Here is a 23462-nt window from a genome sequence, read left to right as displayed (position 1 = left end):
GAGTTTGGACGAAGAAGGTGATGGTTCTTTGCAGGGGCGGCGGATTCGGGGGGGGGGGCAGAGGGGGCAGCTGCCCCCTGGCAAACTCGTGGGGGCAAAAGTATCTGGTTGCCCCCCCATAATTTGTGACATGAAACTTTGACAAGAAGCCATATATTAACCTTCGCCCCAGTGGGGGGGGGGGGGCATATGTTACCACCCTGTCGCGTTTTTCGCGTGTGAATAAAAAACCGCGGCACGTAGCGCCGCGCCGCTTGGCAGCTTTTGATACATCAGTTTTGGACAATGTGTGAAATTTTTGACCCCAGGTCATGTCAGGTCAGGTCACCAGGTCAAGTTAACAGACCAAGCCTAAAAAAGTTTGCAACCATGTCCAGCCTGCAGTGTTTGTCAGAGAGGTTTTGAACTTGGTGGATTGCATGATGTTATGAGTGCCTACAATTAGTATAGGTATCTCGGATTTTTTATATCCGTGACCTAAGCTCAGGTCAGTGGCGTGACCTTTCCATTACAAGTCAATGGAGAAAACTGAAAATGCCTCTAGATCCGTGTGTACGCATAGGAACAGTCCAAATATTTCAAAATCACAGTGATTTGGACCACCAGTGACGATCAAGGTGTCTTTTTTGCTGAGAGCCTCTAGAAAGGTCATCCGAGGTCATTTGAGGCTACAGTTTTTTTGCCAATAACTCTCGATTGGAAAACGACAGAACGCTGGAGTTGGCCTCATGGTGTTTGTCTTGCCGAGACGCATCGACTGATATGCAACATGACCTTTTCCGGTCAGGTCATGGCCTTGACCTGACGTCAAATTTTGAAGTTGACCTTTCAATGTCAAATTATAGTTCATTCGACGCGTCTCTGCGAGAGGAACACGATTCTGGCAATAGAAATGTCCTAGCGTTTTCAAGTCAAAAGTTATTGTCGAAAAACACTTTTCGTAAAAAACAGCTATTTTGGAGTTTTTGCCCTCTGGAGGCTAAACCGTTGACCTGAGGTCATTTTTTTATAATAACCTCATCAAAAGAAGAGTTCAAAAGCTATCGATTGCTTTTCCATGCGTTTTTCTAGCTATCACAGTGTCTGAGATAATGGCATGTTTTCTGAAAAATATGACAATTCGCAAATTTTGACCTTTGATGACCTCATGTGACCCCAATATTGCTCTAAGATGAAAAATGACCGAAATACTTTTAAACGTACGCATTGAGAGCTATCGTCTGCTTTTTACCGCGTCTTTCTATCCCTCTTAGTTTTTGAGTTAGAGGTGGGTGGTAACATATGCCCCCCCCCCACTAGGGCGAAGTTGGCTGAGACTAGGGGCGAAGTTGGCTGAGACCGCCACTGGGGCGCGGGTTAATTTCGTTCGATCATCTGAAGATGTTATCAGATGCACATATACTTAATCATACGTTGCCTTTCTTAAATGACAAGCGTTTGCGTTCAATAGAAGTTCCCTCTCCTCAAACTCGTTTTACAGGCAATATATAGTAAGTGTCAACGTGACGCAGCGGCAGCCCAGGCCTTAAATGGCCGCTTTTAGGGGCGACGCCCGACGGATACGGGGCGGCAGAGGAAGCATCGTCGTTTCACCTCGATAATTATTGCTCTTAATAAATATTTGTCTCCCCAGAACGCTAAGATGCCATAAAGGCGACAACTTAATTGCAGCAAGGCTGGAATATCGAAAGAAGAGAATCAGAGAAGCATGCAACAGTTACGGATACTCTCATTACCGGTAAGATACACCCACTACCGATTATGTACATGTTGAACATGTTTGTTCAGAAATTCTTTCACTACCCGTATTTCTTATCTTGAATGGTTTTTAGCACAGTTTTGAGAGACATTATGAATATAATAAGAGATATTAACCTTACTCTCATATTAGCCAAAAGATATAAAATTTCAAAAAGACAAAATACAGTTTCGGGAGCTTTCGGCTTTGCGCCTTTATCAACCGTTATGTATTATTTAGATCATTTTCGTCACAAACTTGCATGGAACAGAAAATTCGAATTGGTACGAACATGCAGAAATCACACACGCACTTCCCAGCTACTCTTTAAAAACGCATCTATGCAAAACTTACAGAGACATAAAAGATTTATCTTGAAGTGCAGAACAAGATAGTCATGTCGAAAACATGAGTCATACGTCCAGCGGAGATAGTATAACTATATCGTGGGTACATCATCAATAATGGGTCCCGACCCCCCGACCAACATTAAAAATATGGAGATAAGCATATATGAGGTAAGTACATGCATGCATACGATAACAGAAGTGTACAACAGCACAACCGCGCGGCGCACACCCGCGCACACAAGTTTCCACGGTCAGTCAGTTTAGATATAATGACCACTCAGATGATAGGCCAAGACGAGGTTTGCGTGTTAAGAGTGGGTTGAAGTTCGCAAATAAAAATGGATTCCCAAATTTTTCTATCTGGGCCGTCTTTTGACACATGCAGAATCTTGATTGAGACGTTTGAGCAGTCCAGTTGCACAGAGTGTTTCGTTTGGTGAAGGCCAAAAGGGGTGTCTAGTTTGTTGTTTTTTGCATCTCTCATGTGTTCATTATATCTAAGCCTGACAGATCGGCGTGTTTCACCGACATACACAGACTCGCCTTGTGCGCACAGTTGACATTCCATCTGGTACACCACATTCTTTTCATGACATCTCCAGTGGCGGCGGAAGCAGGGGGGCAAGGGGGGCAGCTGCACCCTAAAGCTATGGAAAGGGGCGCCTCGAAAATCTGTAGAGGAGGCAGGAAGTTAAGAGGTGCGGCAGCCATAAAGCTGAGCAGTGCGACACCGCAACTGATAAAGGCACTTGTGACACGAAGAGGGTGGCAATGACGTGGGAAAAGTATCTTTTGATATGCTGAAGAGTGGAGGGCATCCTTATCTGAAACAAAGGCAGATGCTGCCGACCCTGTCGAATATAATCTTCCCAGGCGATAAAGGCTAGGAGGGCGCAGCCACTCGAGAAGCGCGCCATGCGGAAGAGGGGCGCCTGCATGCGAAAGAGGGGTGCCTGTGTGTGGGACGAAAAAGAAACATTTATGGAGACGTCTTTGAAGGCGATAGCCTCCGAACGCCAACACGAACATATGAGGGCTTATAGCGTTGTAGGCTCCATGCGACAAAAAGGGGCGCCTGATGGCCGATATGCGAGAGGAAATTAGTTTGTGTAACATTTATCGGGGGCGGTTTGCGGTTTACAACATATGAATGTTAAGAGAGGTCCTAGATTGGGGCCTGTAAAATTGCACTGTCCGTATGGGCGGTTACACCCCTAGTGCTAGGGCGTATTAAACGTCTCTTCACTGTTTGTGTTACTACAACCGTGTATATGGTAAGGGGCGCCCAGCGGGAAGGGGCGCTTCAATATCGTTTGCACCCCTATCCTAGAATACCTTCCGCCGCCACTGGACATCTCCCACGCAACCCTGCCTCACAGCATGGACACTTCCTGCCCCCACCTGGGCAGGGTGCTGGTTGGTAGGCCGCCCGCACTAGTTTTTGTTTCAGGTTGGGACCTCCTTTCCATGCAACTTTCAGGTTGAGGTGACTAGCCCTAATGATACCCTCAATCCTGTGGCTGAGTGCATCATCAATGAATGGAAGCGCAAGATAGACGGGGGCAGAGCCCGATCTAGTCGGCCTTAGGCGGTTATCACGTTGGGCTTCGTGTTGGAGCCTGCTAACTAAGTGGGCCGGGTAGCCGTTCTTTGTGAATAGGTCATGGATGAGTTTAAGGCTACGGGCTCGTGGTAGACCAGGGGAAGAGATTTTGATAGCACGTAATGTTTGTGAGCGGATGGCGTTTTTCTTAGTCGACATTGGCAGAGCTGAAAGGTAGTGAATTATCACTGGTGATGCCATCGGTTTAATGTATAGCTCACTGGAGTATGCGCCTGACTCAGAGATCGATATTATAGAATATCGATCGATATGCGCCTGACTCAGAATATCGATCTCTGAGTCAGGCGCATACTCCAGTGAGCTATACATTAAACCGATGGCATCACCAGTGATAATTCACTACCTTTCAGCTCTGCCAATGTCGACTAAGAAAAACGCCATCCGCTCACAAACATTACGTGCTATCAAAATCTCTTCCCCTGGTCTACCACGAGCCCGTAGCCTTAAACTCATCCATGACCTATTCACAAAGAACGGCTACCCGCCCCACTTAGTTAGCAGGCTCCAACACGAAGCCCAACGTGATAACCGCCTAAGGCCGACTAGATCGGGCTCTGCCCCCGTCTATCTTGCGCTTCCATTCATTGATGATGCACTCAGCCACAGGATTGAGGGTATCATTAGGGCTAGTCACCTCAACCTGAAAGTTGCATGGAAAGGAGGTCCCAACCTGAAACAAAAACTAGTGCGGGCGGCCTACCAACCAGCACCCTGCCCAGGTGGGGGCAGGAAGTGTCCATGCTGTGAGGCAGGGTTGCGTGGGAGATGTCATGAAAAGAATGTGGTGTACCAGATGGAATGTCAACTGTGCGCACAAGGCGAGTCTGTGTATGTCGGTGAAACACGCCGATCTGTCAGGCTTAGATATAATGAACACATGAGAGATGCAAAAAACAACAAACTAGACACCCCTTTTGGCCTTCACCAAACGAAACACTCTGTGCAACTGGACTGCTCAAACGTCTCAATCAAGATTCTGCATGTGTCAAAAGACGGCCCAGATAGAAAAATTTGGGAATCCATTTTTATTCGCGAACTTCAACCCACTCTTAACACGCAAACCTCGTCTTGGCCTATCATCTGAGTGGTCATTATATCTAAACTGACTGACCGTGGAAACTTGTGTGCGCGGGTGTGCGCCGCGCGGTTGTGCTGTTGTACACTTCTGTTATCGTATGCATGCATGTACTTACCTCATATATGCTTATCTCCATATTTTTAATGTTGGTCGGGGGGTCGGGACCCATTATTGATGATGTACCCACGATATAGTTATACTATCTCCGCTGGACGTATGACTCATGTTTTCGACATGACTATCTTGTTCTGCACTTCAAGATAAATCTTTTATGTCTCTGTAAGTTTTGCATAGATGCGTTTTTAAAGAGTAGCTGGGAAGTGCGTGTGTGATTACTGCATGTTCGTACCAATTCGAATTTTCTGTTCCATGCAAGTTTGTGACGAAAATGATCTAAATAATACATAACGGTTGATAAAGGCGCAAAGCCGAAAGCTCCCGAAACTGTATTTTGTCTTTTTGAAATTTTATATATTTTGGCTAATATGAGAGTAAGGTTAATATCTCTTATTATACCCGTATTTCTATTGGAAATATGCTTTCATTATGCGTAATTAGCCAGTGACTGCCGTGTTTTCCTTATCGCAGGTATCGTTGGTGTGGTGATGTATTCGTCGATAACATTGTCTGGACCAGACTACCGAAAGTCGCGACAACTTTCATGACAGCTCTTATTCTTCGAAGAATGATGAACAACTCAACGTTGAATGTAAGATAATCGGGATGTGGGCTTGTAAACCATTTGTACTCTGTTTTCTGTGAATGCCGCGGCCGATCAGTAAAAATAGACGAGAGGGATAGGCCAAGGCCCTATATACCATAGGCATGAAGCAAAACTCGATCAAAACTCATCGAGGCGGGGAGGGGCTAACCCGTGCCGGGCCGCGTATTCGCCAACTGTATTACACGAATCGGCCGACCAACTAGCGCCATCTCTTGTGTGACGTCACTACCATCCAGGACAATAATGTATCCATTGAGGCTAGGTTTGACTTCAAGCTTAAATTGCAAACAGCACTTATGAGCAGCATGTCGTCGTAGCCGAGTGGTTAGAGTCTCGGCCCAGTGTCTAAGAGGACGGTGTTTCGACACTCACCATGGGCGGTCGCATTTTCTGTACAAAAGAGAAAAGTCGAGCATAGACAATCATTTAACGCGTTCTATCTACATACCAAAGTTGAGATTGATGCCTCTTTTTTGGCCAAGTTTTAGCGATAAAAACTTCTGATAACCTATCGCTGATTTTCGACAAAAATTGTTTTTCTCGATGTTATAGCCAGACTTGTGCCTCGACCAGAAATCAAGATCCAAGATCCGCAAGATCCCACACAATTTCCGAATTTCAAGATCCAAGATCCCCAAGATCCCACACAAAATCAAATTGCAAGATCCAAGATCCCCAGGATCCCATGCAAAATCAAAATTTCAAGGTCCAAGATCCACAAGATCCCACACAAGATCAGACTACCAGGATCCAAGATCCCCAAGATCCCACGCAATATCAAAATTGTAGGATCCAAGATCCCCAAGATCCAACGCACAATCATAATTTTAGGATGATTTATCTGTTATTTGCAACTGCAGACTGCAACTGACTCAGTTCTAGCCATGGAGAAGCACTAAATGGACATGTGCATGCTAGTGATGTAAATTTCATATTTTGTTTGTAGGTACATGTTTGTGATGAAAATTTACGAAATTTTCAAAACCAATGCCAAACTGATACCGACCAAACTTATATCTAGCATTGATATATACCTAACAAGCTCTGCTAGCGCCACCATACGACGCCAGCTGGCAAATAATCCAGTTAATAGTAAGGCCCAAAGATAAATTTTGGTCACAGTTATACAAAAGCTAAGACTTTCCGCTACACTTTTAGATGCTGATGGCCGAAAACTGCAGAAGAGCCGCAGTGTGGAAATGGCGTGCGACGCGGACGGTGCGTTCACTTTTTAGGTCAAGGCAGCAACGCTTCACTTTGAGGTCAAGGCGTGACTCACTGAATAGACCTTTGCTAACATGGATCTAAAAACCAAAATTCAACAATTTAACAAATAAGTATGGAGTGAGAGGAAGGACGCCTAATCCAAATGAGGCGCTGGTGAATTACGTACATTTTATTACCCCGTTTCCGTCACCCAGGACTCAGGAGATTGTCGCGTTAATCTGCTTGCTTCCGTTGCAGTGCCACGCCAGCAGCTGTTTTACGTTACTGGAAGCTGCGACCTCCAGTGACAGTCGCATTCACGACGAGCTGATCGGTGTCCGGCCGGACGGCCCTGGCGGCTCGCTGCTCATTGTCAGAAGGCCCTACGACCGGCTCGTCTCGGCGTTCCTCGACAAAATAGCCAGGTATGGACCCAACCTGTCGCCAGAGTTGAACAAATGCTTCGGAGGAGCGCATAGACATGAATTACTTTACTTCAAGTTCAAGTCACCAGGGGTAAAAATGTCGCTTTTTAGACAAATCTTGTTTTAATGTTTTAAATGTTTTAATGTAATTAACCTGTTACGTCATCGATGACAGCGGTTTCATCGTACTTCACTATCAGACAAACTTAGTAACTTACCCATGTGTTAAAGGTAGAATATGATCTTTTCCCACAGAATTGGAGTCCATTATGTATTTGACTAGCACTAGCCGCTAATGTATAGCCTTTAAGTCTCGAAAGTGTGGAGCGCTTAGAGCAACGGCTGTACCAGCACTAATGATATGAAATACCAGCCTCAAGACACTGCTGATAAAACGGCTCCATCTGCTCTTCCAGCAATAGAGAAGACTATGACTAAACTTAAGAAAAACATTACTTCTGCTTATAAAACTCACAAAACAGGTGAATCAAACCATTCAAAAGCAGACAAAGATGTGCTTGATGAGGCACGTAAGGAGGGGAACGTAATTTTCAAACGTTCAGACAAATGTGAAGGCATGGTGGCGACTGGCGATGTCCAAAGACTCATACATAGAGAAAGCTAAGGCTGTAATAAAAAGAGTACGAGCACATCCCCCAAAAATACAACTCCGAAACTAGAAGCACAAACCAAACGAGCCATATATCAGGAAATGGACAGCAGCGACTCAGAAAAACTCATCAAAACCAGGGGCGGATCCAGAAAATCTCCAAGGGAGGGGCCATTAGAAACCAGGAGGCCCCCCCCCCATAATCCCACCTGTTGGAGGCCCCATCTTCCCACTTGTTGGCCCCCCCCCCCCAAAAAAAACTGCGTCTATTGAGCTTATCTAGCTGTTCAGGCAACATCTCAACATCTGTGCAGGCTTGGAGGCCCTCTGTGCAGGTTAGGAGGCCCTGTAAAAGTGGTCATCTCTGTGAGTATAAGAGACCTCCAAGTTATGAAAAGCTTTACCAATCTTCTAACAAAGAAGTCTTCTCAGCTAGTCTTCTAAGAAATAACTAAGTGGGTAGGTTAAAAAAAACTCATCGGATTTCGGCCACTTTATTTTCAGGAGGCCCCCTTTTCAGCTTTTTAACTTTTTAACTTTTTATTTTATTTTTGAAAAAAAAATCGGCCAAGGGGGGGGCCATGGCCCCCATGGCCCCCCCCCTTGTATCCGCGCCTGATCAAAACTATTACCTATCCCAAACGGTTCACGAACGGCAGATTTTTACGGATTACCTAAAACACAAGAAAAACACTCCGCTCCGACCCATAGTTTCTGCATGTGGCGACCCATTAGACAAACTTACTAGGCTTTTGGAAAGAATTGTGACGCAACTTCTCCCATTCATAACAGCGCATCTAAAAAAAAACATCTCGGCTCTCAAAAAAGCCTCCCCACCTCTCTTCCGCCAGGTTCCATTGGTTTCACCATTCACTTATATAAAAATCAAAACGTCTGTACGTATGTATGCATGTACCGCGAGGTGACGGTGCGGGCTGCGGGAGTGAAATTTTGACGCCGAGTCGGACGCGTGCAACCATTTGTCGTATTAAATTTTGGTGGGGGAGGGTTCGGCGGTTTGCACGTGGCGGGCGCATCTCTGCAGCATTTTGGGCCGCGGCCGGCGCCGAGCAGACGGCACGCGCCTTAGGCTGTTTCTTCGCTTGCAAAACTGAGCGAAATCAGAGACGGCAGGTCACTGACCTTTGGCAATGAACACCGGCGCATGGCACCGCCGGCCAAGAGGAGACTCCAAATTTATTCTGGCAATAACTCAGCCGCTACTGGGCCGATTGAGCTAAAACTTGAATTATTACGCTGCGCGTAATGCTGTCCCTCTAGTTACATATATAAAAATCAAAACGTCTGTACGTATGTATGTAACGCGTCAGTTCCCTTTGGCGGGCTGTTGCGAGGCGATGGTGCGGGTTGCGGGGGTGAAACTTTGGCGCCGAGTCGGGTGCGTGCAACCATTTGTCGTATTAAATTTTGGTGGGGGTGCGCTCGGTGGTTTGCACGTGGCGGGCGCATCTTTGCGGCATTTTGGGCCGCGGCCGGCGCCGATCAGAGAGCACGCGCCGTAGGCTCAGTTTCTTCGCTTGCAAAGCTGAACAAAATCAGACCCGGGAGGTCATTGACCTTTGGCAACGAACACCGGCGCAGGGCACCGCCGGCCAAGAGGAGTCGCCAAATTTATTCTTGCGATAACTCGGCCGCTACTTGGCCGATTTTAATGAAAATTGAGTTATTACGCTGCGCGTAATGCTGTCCCTCTAGTAGTGTAATAAATAACAAGTGAAGACACTTCACCAATTTATAATGCAAACTCATGTAACAACTTTTTTCAGCTGGGAGTGGGCTATGTAGCTACTCACGCTGCAGTATGACGTAATAAAACGTCATAAAACGTCACTTCCTAAATCATTGACCGCTATCCTCAGCCTACATCATCGTCTTCCATGTCCCGTCATAATGGATTTTTTAATTGTCTTAGAAATGAAAACCCACGTTTTTTATTCCACTAAATAAAGGTAAATAATCCCAGTCTCTTACAGAATGCCTTGGTACACACAAAATCAGAGGACATCGATGTGCCACAGCCCGATAAAAGTCCTACTCGATCTAACTGCGCTCCAACATGCTGAACATCGTATTAGCATTCAGTTTATTCCGTAACGTTACTCTCGAGAAACCACTGTTTTTATTGCATGTATGGTCGCTTACTGAATGCATTGTGACAGAACCGGTATGAAAATATTCAAAAACAGAGGACATCATAACACCACCGGCTGCTAAAATGTGTAGGGTATTTTGACAACGTCTCTAAAACATAACCCATTTTGATCGGTCCTTTGATTGACATGGAATAGAGAACCCATGTTTTTTTATTGCATTTAATGAAAGAAAATAATCGCATTTTCTTATAAAATACGTGAAAATATTTAAAACCAGAGGGCATCGATGTGCCACAGCCCGATGAAAGTCCTACTCAATCTAACTGCGCTCCAACATGCTGAACATCGTATCAGCATTCAGTTTATTCCGTAACGTTACTCTCGAGAACCCACTGTTTTTATTGCATGTATGGTCGCTTACTGAATGCAATGTGACAGAACCGGTATGAAAATATTCAAAAACAGAGGACATCATAACACCACCGGCTCCTAAGAAGTGTAGGGTATTTTGACAACGTCTCTAAAACATGACCCATTTTGATCGGTCCTTTGATTGACATAGACTCGAGAACCCATGTTTTTTATTGCATTTAATGAAAGAAAATAATCGCACCTAAAAGTGTAGGGTATTTTGACAACGTCCGTAAAACATGACGCATTTTGATCGGACCTTTGATTGACATAGACTCGAGAACCCATGTTTTTTATTGCATTTGATGAAAGAAAATAATCACATTTTCTTATAAAATGCGTGAAAATATTCAAAATCAGAGGGCATCGATGTGCCACAGCCCGACGAAAGTCCCACTCGATCTAAGTGCGCTCCAACATATTGAACATCGTATCAGCATTCAGTTTATTCCGAACGTTACTCTCGAGAACCCACTGTTTTTATTGCATGTATGGTCGCTTACTGAATGCAATGTGACAGAACCGGTAGAAAAATGGGGAAATAGAGATAGATATTAAGTTATGATATTTTTATATGTTAAGTGTATTCCAAATTTGCTGGATAATAATTGCTTGCAGTTTTATTAAACTAATTTATATTTTTGTGTTTCCTTTGAATGAGGCGATTACGGTGTTCAATACACAAGTGCGCGTTCAAGTGAGCATGACATCACTAATGAGTTGATTGTGTTATGTTTTTCAAATTTATTTAATAGAAAATTATCCGATATTTGTGTATGGTGCATAAATAAATATCAATGAATCACAGAAATGCCGAAACAATATACAAAGTATTAATTTGCCCTGTTTATATCGTGTGTTAAGACGTGTGCTTGACAAAGCAGACATGAAGTTATAGGTACATATTCAGATGTGGTACATTCATAGACCCGGGAACAGGGGGGGGGGGCAGCGGGGGCGCTTGCCCCCCCCCCCCAACTTGGGAGCCGGGGGGGCGGCGCCCCCTCAACATTGAGGCAGCGAGAAAAGGTCTTTCCCCTTTTCCGGACTTCTTTCCTTCTTGTTTCCTTTATACATCTAAACATCAACACACGGCATTTTTCTTGCCATCTGAATGGTTTCTGCTGATACCTACAGTATCGATTTGACAACATCTGCTATTGTCATCCCGCTTTGATTTGGGCCTGACCTTGGCCATAAGCTTGGCAGGCCAGTTTTATACTGGACCATTTTGAGTCAATTTTGAGAAATGCATAACGTACGATGGTGGTAAAATCGTTGCTATATGTATAACACAGTTTATCCGCTCCGGGTGTGAGGGAGGGGCGTGGGGCAATGAGTGCACTGACGTGGCGCCCTCGGTATGGGATGGGATGCATGGGATACATTAGAGGGCCGGTATGGGATTAAAGGGACAGTATCACCATTTTGATGAAATTTGACATTGCATAGGCCCCACCTTTCTGGTCCGGGAACTGAAGACCGATCCTCGAAGCTCCACACCGTTATCCCGCTATCGCCGCTCAAAGTACGAAAGGTGTACTACACTTTGAATCGTGCTTCACTATCTTCACTGTTTAAATGTTTGCGCCGTTTTGAATTGACCGCCAATAATAAAACTTTTACCCTGGTCATTTCATCAAATTTTGTAAAGCCAAAACGTTTTTCGCACTTATTCATCACCGTTAAATTCATTAAATAGTCGTAGGCAATTTCCGCTGTTTCCTTCGGATTCTAGCGGCTCAACAAAGGAATTCCTTCAGCTTGAATGAATTCCTTCAGCTTGTCACGTGATATCTTCTGGGCAATACCTAATGCTGCCTTTCCCTAACGACAACTCAATCAGAAGAGCGGCCGCGTAAGCGTAGCGCCGGTAAAGGGCCTTTAGAGGCACCAGTGTGGGGCCGTCATGGAGGTGCCGGTGTGGGCGCTCAGAGGTGCTAGTGTGATTCTCTCAGAGGCGCCGATGAGGGTCCTTACAGGCGTTGCTGTGGGCCCTTATAGACGCTGGTGTGGAGCCGTTACAGACGGGTGTGGGGGCTTTAGAGCTGCTGACGCGAACTCTCTTCAAGCCGGCAGGGGGTCTCGGCCCGGTCTCAGTGACCGGCAAGGGGTCCTTAGGCCGGCAGAAGAAGTCCTGTGGGGTCCTTAGAGACCGGCATGGTACTGTCAGACGCCGGTGGGGCCCTCAGACTCACCGGTGTGGGACCCTCAAAAGTCACCAGTGGGTGGCCTTCAGATGCACAGGTGTTGGTTGGGTCCTCAGAGCCGCCGATACAGAGCTTAATTTTAATAGGTTTGGTGTAGGCACTCAGAGTTGGGGGTGGGAAACCCTCAGAGACACCGGTGTGGGCCCTCATAGGCGCCGATGAGGGTCCCATAGTTGCCGTTATGGGGCCCTCAGAAAAATAAGTGTGGGACCATCACAGGCGGGAAATGCCCCTAGAACTGGCCCCTCATAGGCCGGTAAGGACTCTCAGAGGCCAGTAACGGGCCTTTGGAGACCACCGAGGTGCCCTGAAAATGCGCAAGAGGCGCTCAGAAGCCGGCGTGGGGCCCTTATGGAGATCTTGTGTGGCTATTTAGGGCCCATGTGGTGCTCTAACGAGCCCCATCGGGCGTCAGCGGTTTGACCTTCAGCGGTCAAATGGCGCCGCAGGGCTCCTCGGACCCGAGGGTCCCTTTGAACCCGATGGAGGGGGTGGGGGGGGGGGGTACGTGTCCCCTTAGACCCCTAGCTACGCAATTGTTTCATATGCATCATGTCAGGTAGGTATTTTAGGCTCGCCCCCCCCCCCCCAACTTGAAAATCGTTCCCGGGCCCCTGGGTACATTGCTGTGGGCACAGGTAGTATCGAATCAGAACAGGCAGCGCGGCGATCGCCTATATGTAGACGCCCTTGGTCTCCGGTGGCTTAACGCTCTTTTTTCATCCCCAGAGATGATCATATGAAGCTTTGGGATAAAATCAAGCGGATATCAAGCAGAACGAACTCGACCATGCCACCAACTTTCTCAGAGTTCGTCAATTTTGTCATATGGTCTGATGAAAACGATACAGTGATGGACGGACATTGGGACACCCAGGTGAGCGAATAACTCATATCCCGTTCCCCGCTGGGGGAGGGGGCAGATTTTGCGGCCTTGTGTTATGTGTAACTTACGAACACATGGTCCTAGAAAGGCGGGGAAAACGGCAGTCGAAAACTCTAAACAGAATGAAACCTTGGATCATTTTCCCTTTGGTCTCTATGTTAATTTTTATGTAAACCTGGTGTGCAAGTTTAGCTTCCATCCATAGTTTTCGACCCTAAATGGTGATTCCAGCATGTATATGGTATGATGGCGTCAGAGGTATTCTGGTAAGTTACGCATCGGAAGAGTGGGTTTGGGGGTGATATGACCATGATCATCGGATCCGGCGTGAAAAATAACCCTTAAAGGGACTATCCCACCTTTAACATGGGGTTTGAGTTGAGATAGCCAAGTTTGCGGCGAGGTTCAGAATCCACTATCTATCTAGGTTGCAACCCCCGCGGCCTCTTGGTGTTGAAGAAATTCGTTCCCTTCATTTGAAAATGGGCCTTGTACAAGGCCCTATCTTCAACATGGAGCGACCGTTAGTGTGACGTCACCTCGTTTAGTCATTCTGATTTAAATGGGTTTGTTCGTTGAAAAATCGCTTAAAACTCGGTCTGAACTTTGTTGTGGTGCCTACAGAGTAAAAAGAATCAGCTTTATGACAGTAATGTGGCCTGGGGAAGGAGGTAATTTTGGGCTGTGACGTCACATATTTGAAAGTTTGTGTTTGGAATATGGGAAGCCTAAGATGTTTAATGAAAAATAAATGCCAGAACCGTGTTCCTGGTCATCCAATCTATAAAGTCGGGCACAATTTAACTGGTTTTAACAACATTTTAGAAGGTGGGATAGTCCCTTTAAGCATGGCGTCCTATTGGTTTTCTACAAACGCGCCGACCGAGGAAGGGATGGGGGCGGGTCTAGGGCATATGCTTACGAGCATTTTCCACTCAGACATTTTCTTACATTTTTTTGTTACGATGCATTATTCTTACGGTCTTTTTCTCTTAACCCTCGCACCGACGCGGACGGGGGCCGCGCCAACTAAGAACCGACGGGGGGGGCGGTTGACACCCCCCCCCCCCTGAGATCTCGAGAACAAAGCAAGATAGCGACAAGCGGTAAACGGCATGGTGTACGCACGGACAAGGTCTACAAATTTTACGGAGGTTATTTTTAGGTCAGGTCAAAGATGAAGTCACAGGGGTCAAAATGGCTGCGCTAAAAATAGTTTTTCTCGAAAAAAAAAACTCGAAGTAGCCAAGCTAGGAACAAACTAATGGCACCATCGTGATCCTCTGGTCACTCCGCATCGAATCATATATGTGTTGACCTCGAGAGTTCAAGGTCAAAGGTTGACCTCAGGTCACGTGACCTCAAGGTCATCATGCATATTTTTCGATGCGCCTTGACGAGCTGAACACATTGAGACCATCCGCGCGGCTGTATCTCGGGTGCAACCTTCGACCTGCCCCTCTCTCTCTTCTCTCTCTCTCTCTCTCTCTCTCTCCTCTCTCTCTCTCTCTCTCTCTCTCTCTCTCTCTCTCTCTCCTCTCTCTCTCTCTCTCTCTCTCTCTCTCTCTCTCTCTCTCTCTCTCTCTCTCTCTCTCTCTCTCTCTCTCTCTCTCTCTCTCTCTCTCTCTCTCTCTCTCTCTCTCTCTCTCTCTCTCTCTCTCTCTCTCTCTCTCTCTCTCTCTCTCCTCTCTCTCTCTCTCTCTCTCTCTCTCTCTCTCTCTCTCTCTCTCTCTCTCTCTCTCTCTCTCTCTCTCTCTCTCTCTCTCTCTCTCTCTCTCTCTCTCTCTCTCTCTCTCTCTCTCTCTCTCTCTCTCTCTCTCTCTCTCTCTCTCTCTCTCTCTCTCTCTCTCTCTCTCTCTCTCTCTCTCTCTCTCTCTCTCTCTCTCTCTCTCTCTCTCTCTCTCTCTCTCTCTCTCTCTCTCTCTCTCTCTCTCTCTCTCTCTCTCTCTCTCTCTCTCTCTCTCTCTCTCTCTCTCTCTCTCTCTCTCTCTCTCTCTCTCTCTCGTTTTTTGCGTGTGAATAAAAAACCGCGGCGCGTAGCGCCGCGCCGCTTGGGGTAGCTTTTGGTACATCAAATTTGGACAATGTGTGAAATTTTTGACCCCAGGTCATGTCAGGTCAGGTCACCAGGTCAAGTTAACTGACCAAGCCTAAAAGTTTGCAATCATGTCCAGCCTGCAGTGTTTGTCAGAGAGGTTTTAAACTTGGTGGATTGCATGATGTTTCGGGTGCCTACAATTTCTATATCTCGGATTTTTTATATGCGTGACCTAAGGTCAGGTCAGTGGCGTGACCTTTCCATTATAAGTCAATGGAGAAAAACGAAAATGCCTCTAGATCCGTGCGTACGCATAGGAACAGTCCAAATATTTCAGAATTACAATGATTTGGAGGGACCACCAGTAGCGACCAAGGTGTCTCTTTTGCTGATAGGCTCTAGAAAGGTCATCCGAGGTCATTTGAGGCTACAAACAGATTTTTGCCAATAACTCTCGATTGGAAAGAGATAGTACGCTGGGGATGGTCTCATTGTGTTTGTCGTGTTGAGACGCATCGAATGATATGCAACATGACCTTTTCGGGTCAGGTCATCATGACCTTGACCTGAGGTCAAATTTTCAAGTTGACCTTTCAAGGTCAAATTATAGTTCATTCGACGCGTCTCGGAGAGAGGAACACGATTCTGGCAATAGAAATGTCCTAGCGTTTTCAAGTCAAAAGTTATTGTCGAAAAATACCTTTCGTAAAAAACAGCTATTTTGGAGTTTTTGCCCTCTGGAGGCTAAACCGTTGACCTGAGGTCATTTTTTTTTATAATAACCTCATCAAAAGAAGAGTTCAAAAGCTATCGATTGCTTTTCCCAACGTTTTTCTAGCTATCATAGTTCCTGAGATAATGGCATGTTTTCTGAAAAATATAATGACAATTCGCAAATTTTGACCTTTGATGACCTCTGGTGACCCCAATATTGCTCTAAGATGAAAAATGACCGAAATACTTCCAAACGTACGCATCAAGAGCTATCGACTGCTTTTTACCGCGTCTTTCTATCCCCCTTAGTTTTTGAGTTAGAGGTGGTTGGTAATATATGCCCCCCCCCCCCCCCCCACTAGGGCGAAGTTGGCTGAGACCGTCACTGGGGCGCGGGTTAATAAACCCAACCCTAGTGTTGATTGAATCGTTCGTTGCAATAAATGCCGCTTCGGTCGCTTTTCGACATCCCTTGTTCCCGCATTTCGCTAACACTTTCGCCCCGTCCCAGTTCGGTAAATGACTTGTGGAATGTGCGTGAAGAACAAAAGCGCTGTGGTCGGCGTCGTTTCGCGAGGTCTCTCTCGTGCTCCTTTATTCGTACTTGTATTCCCCTGCCAGTTTCTCCTATGTAAGATTTGTTACCATTTCCGCATGGTACCTGATAAACTACACTTAGCTCCCTATTTCTAATCACCTTCTTCTGAGCTAGCTCACCTATTTTTCCTCCCAGAGGTCAGCGCTACTTTAACCCTCGCCCGCACATGCCATTTTCCCATCCTAGAACGCACATGGGGGGGTGGTTGCCACCCCCCCCCCCGCGCCATTTCGTTCCTGTTGGAGATAGAGCTTAGCAGTAAAGACCAAAAAGATTCTTTGGGAAGAGACGAATCCAATGATACCCAGTTTTACCTTCTCAGGTCAGTCATTGACCTTCCAGGTCAGGTCAAACTAAAAAATGTTGCTGTTTTGGGTCTCCGTTGGATATCAAGTGCGCTGCTTATCAAATACCGATGACGATGCTGTTTTCTGGTGCCAAGCCAGCTAGAACCTCTTTGTCACACTATCCGACCAGAATTTTGCTGCTGAGGTCATTTCAGGTCAAGTTAGGTCAAGATCAATTATATGTGTTTGTATGTCTGTGTGTGTCTGTGTGTATACTGATGTGTGCACCGATTGTTTTTGGGTCCATATCACATGAAATCATGATCTGAGAAGCTTTTACCAAAAATGCAGTCAAAAAACTTCACAAAAAGTAAATTCAGCTTGCCTAAAACGCAATTATCTTAGATGACCTAGGTTGACCTTGACCCTGACCTTGACCCCTGTACATCGTCGAACAACATGTTCCATGATAGGTGAGAGGTAAGACTGGCAAAAAAGGCCGAAATCAGGGTGTCAAAAGCTCACAAGGCCCATGGCAAACGCAAGATGTTGAGAATTGGCCATTTGGGTCATGACATGACCTGAAAAACAAGGTCATATCTCCGAAACCAAAAATCACAGAAACTTGAAATTTTCAGTGGACATCAAGAAAGGATAGACGAGCAGCTATACGAAAAATCAGCCTTCTAGCTTTAAAAATGTTGAGTGCAGAGCAGAAAGACTGCCTGGGGGGGGTGGCAACCACCCCCCCCCCATGTGCGGGCGAGGGTTAAAGGTAGTGTGCCACCTTTGAAAGATTTCCCATTTTATTTTTCCTAGGATAAGAAGCGTCTGTTTTTACCTAATATCGCAAAAAAAATCAAAAATGGGCCTGGAATAGTGCCTTTTTCGCCTAAAAGTTTATCGGTTTTTCGATATGTATAACAACTGTAGTGGGCTCACCTGCAAACAGGCGTCGGCAACAATCGCGAATGCGGCGCACTTGTGACAATAAGCAAAGGTCATTATAGAGTTACGACGTACGGGAATGAGTTATCAGCTGTCTAATCGTAGACAACACAATGTCGAGCCTTAAACTGTAAGCCTGTATTGGTAATGTTTCTTTTATTTGGCTGTCGAACATTATTTATGGTTTGAAATACGATTTTATGTAAAATAATTGATATGAAAAAGCCGTCTCTTAAGTTATGACCCCATTTCACCACACGCAAGTGGCAGAAATGACAGTGATCAGCTGACGCATTTTTCTTGGCCGAAGTCAGAGCGCGCGGCCCGACGCACCACCACCGCACCACAAAGTATGAGCAGAAGCCGCGCCCAAAGCCAGGGCCCCGGTAACGTGAGGTAGCCGAGTCGGGGCAGCGTGCGCTGACCCAAGCCGGGGCCGCAGCTTTGGGCGCGGTCTATCGCATCCCCGCGGGCAGCCCCGGGCTATCACATGACACCGGGAGGACGCGCGGCCCCGGCTTGGGTCAGCGCACGCTGCCCCGACTCGGCTACCTCACGTTACCGGGGCCCTGGCTTTGGGCGCGGTCTGCCGCACCACCTAACAGGCGTGTTCGAAATCGCAGGAGATGATGATGAACGGGTTTATCGAAACTTGATTGGATGAGCATATCGGTAATAGCGATTTCAGTGTGTGCATTTATTGTTCATAGTAGTGTGAAATGTGGTTGGGGTACGACCGACAACCCGTCGGGGCGAATTTCGCACTGGGGTACTCAAAATTTGAAGAATTTAAGACGTTTCCATGAGTTTTGAAGGTATGGGTAAGTTCTAAAAATCCGGTTCTCCTTATCTGGGCCATTAACTCCATACGGTCCAGGAAAGCTGGCACACTACCTTTAACCCGCGCGGGGCTGGGGTCTCCAGCCGAACGCGCGGGGCTGGGGGGGGGGGTAAATTTTACCCCCCCTGTTATCTCCCGAACTAATGGTCCGATTTGGAAAATTCGAACGCCAATCGAAAGCTCTCATCACGAACTACTAAAAACATGTACTTAATTTAAAGTTTGAGGTCAAGGTCAAGTTCAGGTCAAGGGTACAAATTGCAAGTTTCTACAGTATCGGCCTTGCACCGTAGTTGCCGAAGAATGGAGTCATGGACTGAGACTGATCGCCCAAAACGTGTTCTTAGGCTACCAAGACAATATTAGTTGCATACAATATCATTCAGAGGTCAAGGTCAAGGTCAGGTCAGGTCAGGTCAGGTCACCAAAAAAACAAAATATAGAAAAGGGCATGTGCGACACATGTTTTATGGGTCATTTTACTCATAGAATTCAATAGGCACACTCAATAAGTGATATGGACCACCTCTGGATGAATTTCAGGTCGAGGTCAGGTCAAGGTCAGGTCAAGTGAGGTCAAATTTTGAAGTTGGTTGTTAAGGCCTAAAAAGGTGTCTATCTGATGCAGTTTTTCACGGCGAATCGAATGGTGCTATTTTTGTTTCCGTACGAGGTCTAGAACTTCCAAAAAAGTCATTTTTCAAAAAATTTGTGTGTCGTGACGTCATAAAATTTTGAATAACTCCCACATTTTTGAACCGATTCTTCTAAAATTTGGTATGTAGGTGCACATAGACCACTTCTCTGACATATATTCCGGTTTTTTCGATAGACTCAAAATTTTGGATTTTATAATGATTTTCCCAAAAAAATCAGTTTTTTGAAAAAATTTAGGCCAAAATCCAAAATTTTCAAAAAACCGAGATAGCCATTTGATAGACGAAGTAAAATTACGTATATCCTTTTTTGTTACGTCTTGATTCCTTTAAAAATGAAGATGTTAGCGGCGTTTGAACTTTTGCCGTTTTTGAGGCGAAAATGGCGAACATGACGTCACTAAAACGTCAATTTCTCAAAAATTTTCCGACGGATTTCGCTCAAATTTTCAGGGAAGGTGTCAAATTGATGTAAGAAAAGGTACTGAAAGTTTGGCGGCGCTGCGCGCCGCCGTTTTTGAGATATCGTAAAAATTCGCGAGGGGGGGCTAAAATTTACCCCCCCCAGCCCCGCGCGGGTTAACCCTCGCCCGTATAGGGGGGGGGGGGTCGAACGGACCCCCCCATGGTTTTTCGCGTATAACTCGCGTAAAAAGCTGCCGATCGCGACGAAACTTTCAGTACCCTCGCGTTAATCAATTTTACACCTACCCTGAAAATTTCATGACCCTGACCCCAATGACCTTTGACCTGTTACCTACTTTTCGAGACCATGTTTGGCCGGAATCGCTATTCGGCGTATGTCGGCTCGCATTAGCCGCGCGTTTGCAGTCTTTTCGTGGTTTCAAGCGTTCAAACATGTGATATGATGTTGCCCCCATGCATTAGGGTTGGTGTCAAGGTCACCTGAAGGTCAGGTCAGGTCATTGACCTTTGGTGACCTCGGTTCACATTTTCGAGTTTTACATGTTTCTAGGCCAGTTTTTGGAGCTGAATTCGAATTTAGCAACCATATGAACATTTACGAAGAAGTTTTGGTGCATTCGTAACATGTTACGAAGCTGTCAGAGGCGGTTGACACCTACTAGGAATACCCGGGAGGACCCCTACTGGTTGACCTGACCTGACCTGACCCGACCTGGACTAAATGCATAAAAACATCATCTGTGATCAAAACTAACATGATATTCGTGATCAGCGCCCCGAAAAAACCCTTAGCAGCCACACTTCTAACAGGCCACGTTCTAACAGGTCCCGATTTTCCCGACTTTTGGGTCATTGACCTGACCTGCAAGGTCAAGCAATGACCTAGGACCTTAAAATTAGTTATCATCGGCTTCCTCTCGTCACGGGCAACACGCTCGTTTTTTCCGCGAAGCTCTAGCTCGATCAGATCAGGGGCGAAACGGCAAGGGGGGGGGGTCCAACGGACCCCCCCCCCCCCCCCCCCCTTATGCGTTCGCAGCTGGAAAAACACCAATACGGGCGAGGGTTAAAGCCTGTCGGTTCAAGTTTCTTTGTGATATTTTCGGCTGCTTTTGAATTCGGTATTGAAATAAATCGTTCGTCTTTCTCTCGAGTCGTTTCATTTCTCGCTCTGCTCCGAATGTCAAGAGCCTTCTTTTTCAAACTGCTTTCGAATACCTATATACAATACATGCATTTGTCTCTTACTACTCAACTTATTCCCTAAATACATACCCTCGTCCGTCAGCCTCCAGGGCTTGCCGAGCTAAGATATTTTATGAAGACCGTGTCATGCGGGATGGTTGGTGTAAATTTCGTTAGATTCTGTGCACCCGTTTTTATCACTTTCCATCGAATATGAATCTGAAATATGCTTTTGAATTGGAGGCTAGGTATATAAATGGTAAAAGTATCTAAACGTTCAAATCTCACTGAGTGGGTGATTCCCACAGGAGCGTCTGAGCCGCGTGTGCGAGCGCGACTACCAGTACATCGTGCAGCTGGAGACGCTGGAGGAGGAGCTGCCGTACGTGCTGCGCCGGCTGGGCCTGGAGACGGAGGCGCGCCACCCGGTCACCTCGCGGAACGCCAGCCCGCGCCGCTACGACACCGACCACTACCTTGACCAGCTGACCGAGGCCCAGCTGGCCCGGCTGGACGCCGTCTATCGAATGGACATCATACTGTTCAATGGCTGACGCGCGGAGCGGGAACGGGATACTGCGCATTTGGGTCATGGTTTTTGCCGAATATCGTTGAGATATTAGCTGTGTGCTTGTATTTCCATGAGGGTAGCAAAGCCTGTGAAAAGATAGCCTCTCGTACGCTTATTATTTTATGGCAAATAACTGACTCTGTGAAAAGGTTCACGTAGGTATGGAATTATAGGTGGTGACCTGAATAAATTATAAGTTGTCTGTGTCTCCGTCAGCCGTATGTGTCTTAACTTAACCCTCGCCCGTATAGGGGGTCGAACGGACCCCCCGTGGTTTTTCGCGAATAACTCGCGTAAAAAGCGGCCGATCGCGACGAAACTTTCAGTACCCTCGCGTTCATCAATTTCACACCTACCCTGAAAATTTCATGACCCTGACCCAAATGACCTTTGACCTGTGACCTACTTTTCGAGACCATGTTTGGCTGGAATCGCGATTCGGCGTATGTCGGCTCGCATTAGCCGCGCGTTTGCAGTCTTTTCGTGGTTTCAAGCGTTCAAACATGTGATATGATGTTGCCCCCATGCATTAGGGTGGGTGTCAAGGTCACCTGAAGGTCAGGTCAGGTCATTGACCTTTGATGACCTCGGTTCACTTTTTCGAGTTTTACATGTTTCTAGGCCAGTTTTCGGAGCTGAATTCGAATTTAGCAACCATATGAACATTTACGAAGTAGTTTTAGTGCCTTTGTAACATGTTACGAAGCTGTCAGAGGCAGTTGCCACCTACTACGAATACCCTTACTGGTTGACCTGACCTGACCTGACCCGACCTGGCCTAAATACATGAAGACATCATCTGTGATCAAAACTAACATGATATTCGTGATCAGCACCCCGAAAACCCCCATAGCAGCCACACTTTACGACGTTCTAACTGGTCCCGATTTTCCCGCCTTTGGGGTCATTGACCTGACCTGCAAGGTCAACCAATGAACTAGGACCTTAAAATTGGGTATCATCGGCTTCCTCTCGTCACGGGCAACACGCTCGTTTTTTCCGCGAAGCTCTAGCTCGATCAGGGGCGAAACGGCAAGGGGGATCCAACGGACCCCCCCCCCCCCCCTTATACGTTCGCGGCTGGAAAAACACCAATACGGGCGAGGGTTAATGCGCCGGAACGGCGCCGCGTAGCGACGTGAAATTTGGTGACCACAAACTTTGGGTGGGGCGGACCATCGTATCAAAAGATGGGCGCAATTGGACCACGGGTACGGCGTCAGCGCGTGCATCTCTGCCGCAGCCTGGGCGCGGCCGGCGCCGAGCAGAGCCACTATTGTAAAACGTAATCGTTGTCGGCTGCGAATTTTATTTCTTGTTCTGGTTCACGAACTGGTGGCGCGCCGTGACAGCGTCGGCGTCTACAGGGCGTTGAGAGACCCGCGCGCCCCCGCCGCAGTCCGCTCTCTGTTCACCTCACGTGCTGCCGTCCCTAGGCGCACCACCCGGTCGACGGAGGCGGGCGCTCTTGTGCTGCCCGCCTTTCGCTTGTCATCGTCACGTCGGGTATTCTCGTACCGGGCAGCCTCGTCCTGGGACCGCCTGTCGCCGGCCGTCACTGGCTCTGGGACCCGCGCCGAATTTCTGCGTCGGCTTTAGCTGTATTGTGTGACGATGGTCGGCAACTGTACATATACTGTATTTTAGTGATTTTTATCTTATGATGTGTTCATTTTTTACCCTTGTGCCCTTATGTATTCTGACTCGGACCAAACAGTAAGCCAGCACTTGGAATTGTCCGTTAATACATTGCAGTATTGCACATTGGAACATAGGGACATTGGATATGTCGAGCGTTTAGTATGGACACTTGTGAGCCATA

At 46.7% G+C, this 23462-nt stretch overlaps 1 protein-coding gene across 2 annotated transcripts in view; it reads left to right on the top strand.

The window, feature by feature from the left end:
• LOC122381932 (carbohydrate sulfotransferase 10-like) overlaps positions 1-23420 on the top strand; it is a 37113-nt gene extending 13693 nt beyond the window's left edge. The window contains exons 2-6 of one of the 2 annotated variants that reach the window (XM_043366723.1): positions 1634-1738; positions 5379-5499; positions 6979-7145; positions 13220-13367; positions 21378-23420. In XM_043366723.1, coding sequence (XP_043222658.1) covers positions 1634-1738; positions 5379-5499; positions 6979-7145; positions 13220-13367; positions 21378-21623 — 787 coding nt within the window. In that variant the 3' untranslated portion in view covers positions 21624-23420. The remainder of the gene's footprint in view (positions 1-1633; positions 1739-5378; positions 5500-6978; positions 7146-13219; positions 13368-21377) is intronic. The other variant, XM_043366724.1, reaches the window with a different exon arrangement.
• The last annotated feature ends 42 nt before the right edge of the window (positions 23421-23462 follow it).

This window comes from Amphibalanus amphitrite, unplaced genomic scaffold, assembly GCF_019059575.1.
Source record: "Amphibalanus amphitrite isolate SeventyFive unplaced genomic scaffold, NRLGWU_Aamphi_draft 000130F_arrow, whole genome shotgun sequence".
Lineage (NCBI taxonomy): Eukaryota > Metazoa > Arthropoda > Thecostraca > Balanomorpha > Balanidae > Amphibalanus > Amphibalanus amphitrite.
This window is presented reverse-complemented; position numbering and strand designations above follow the sequence as displayed.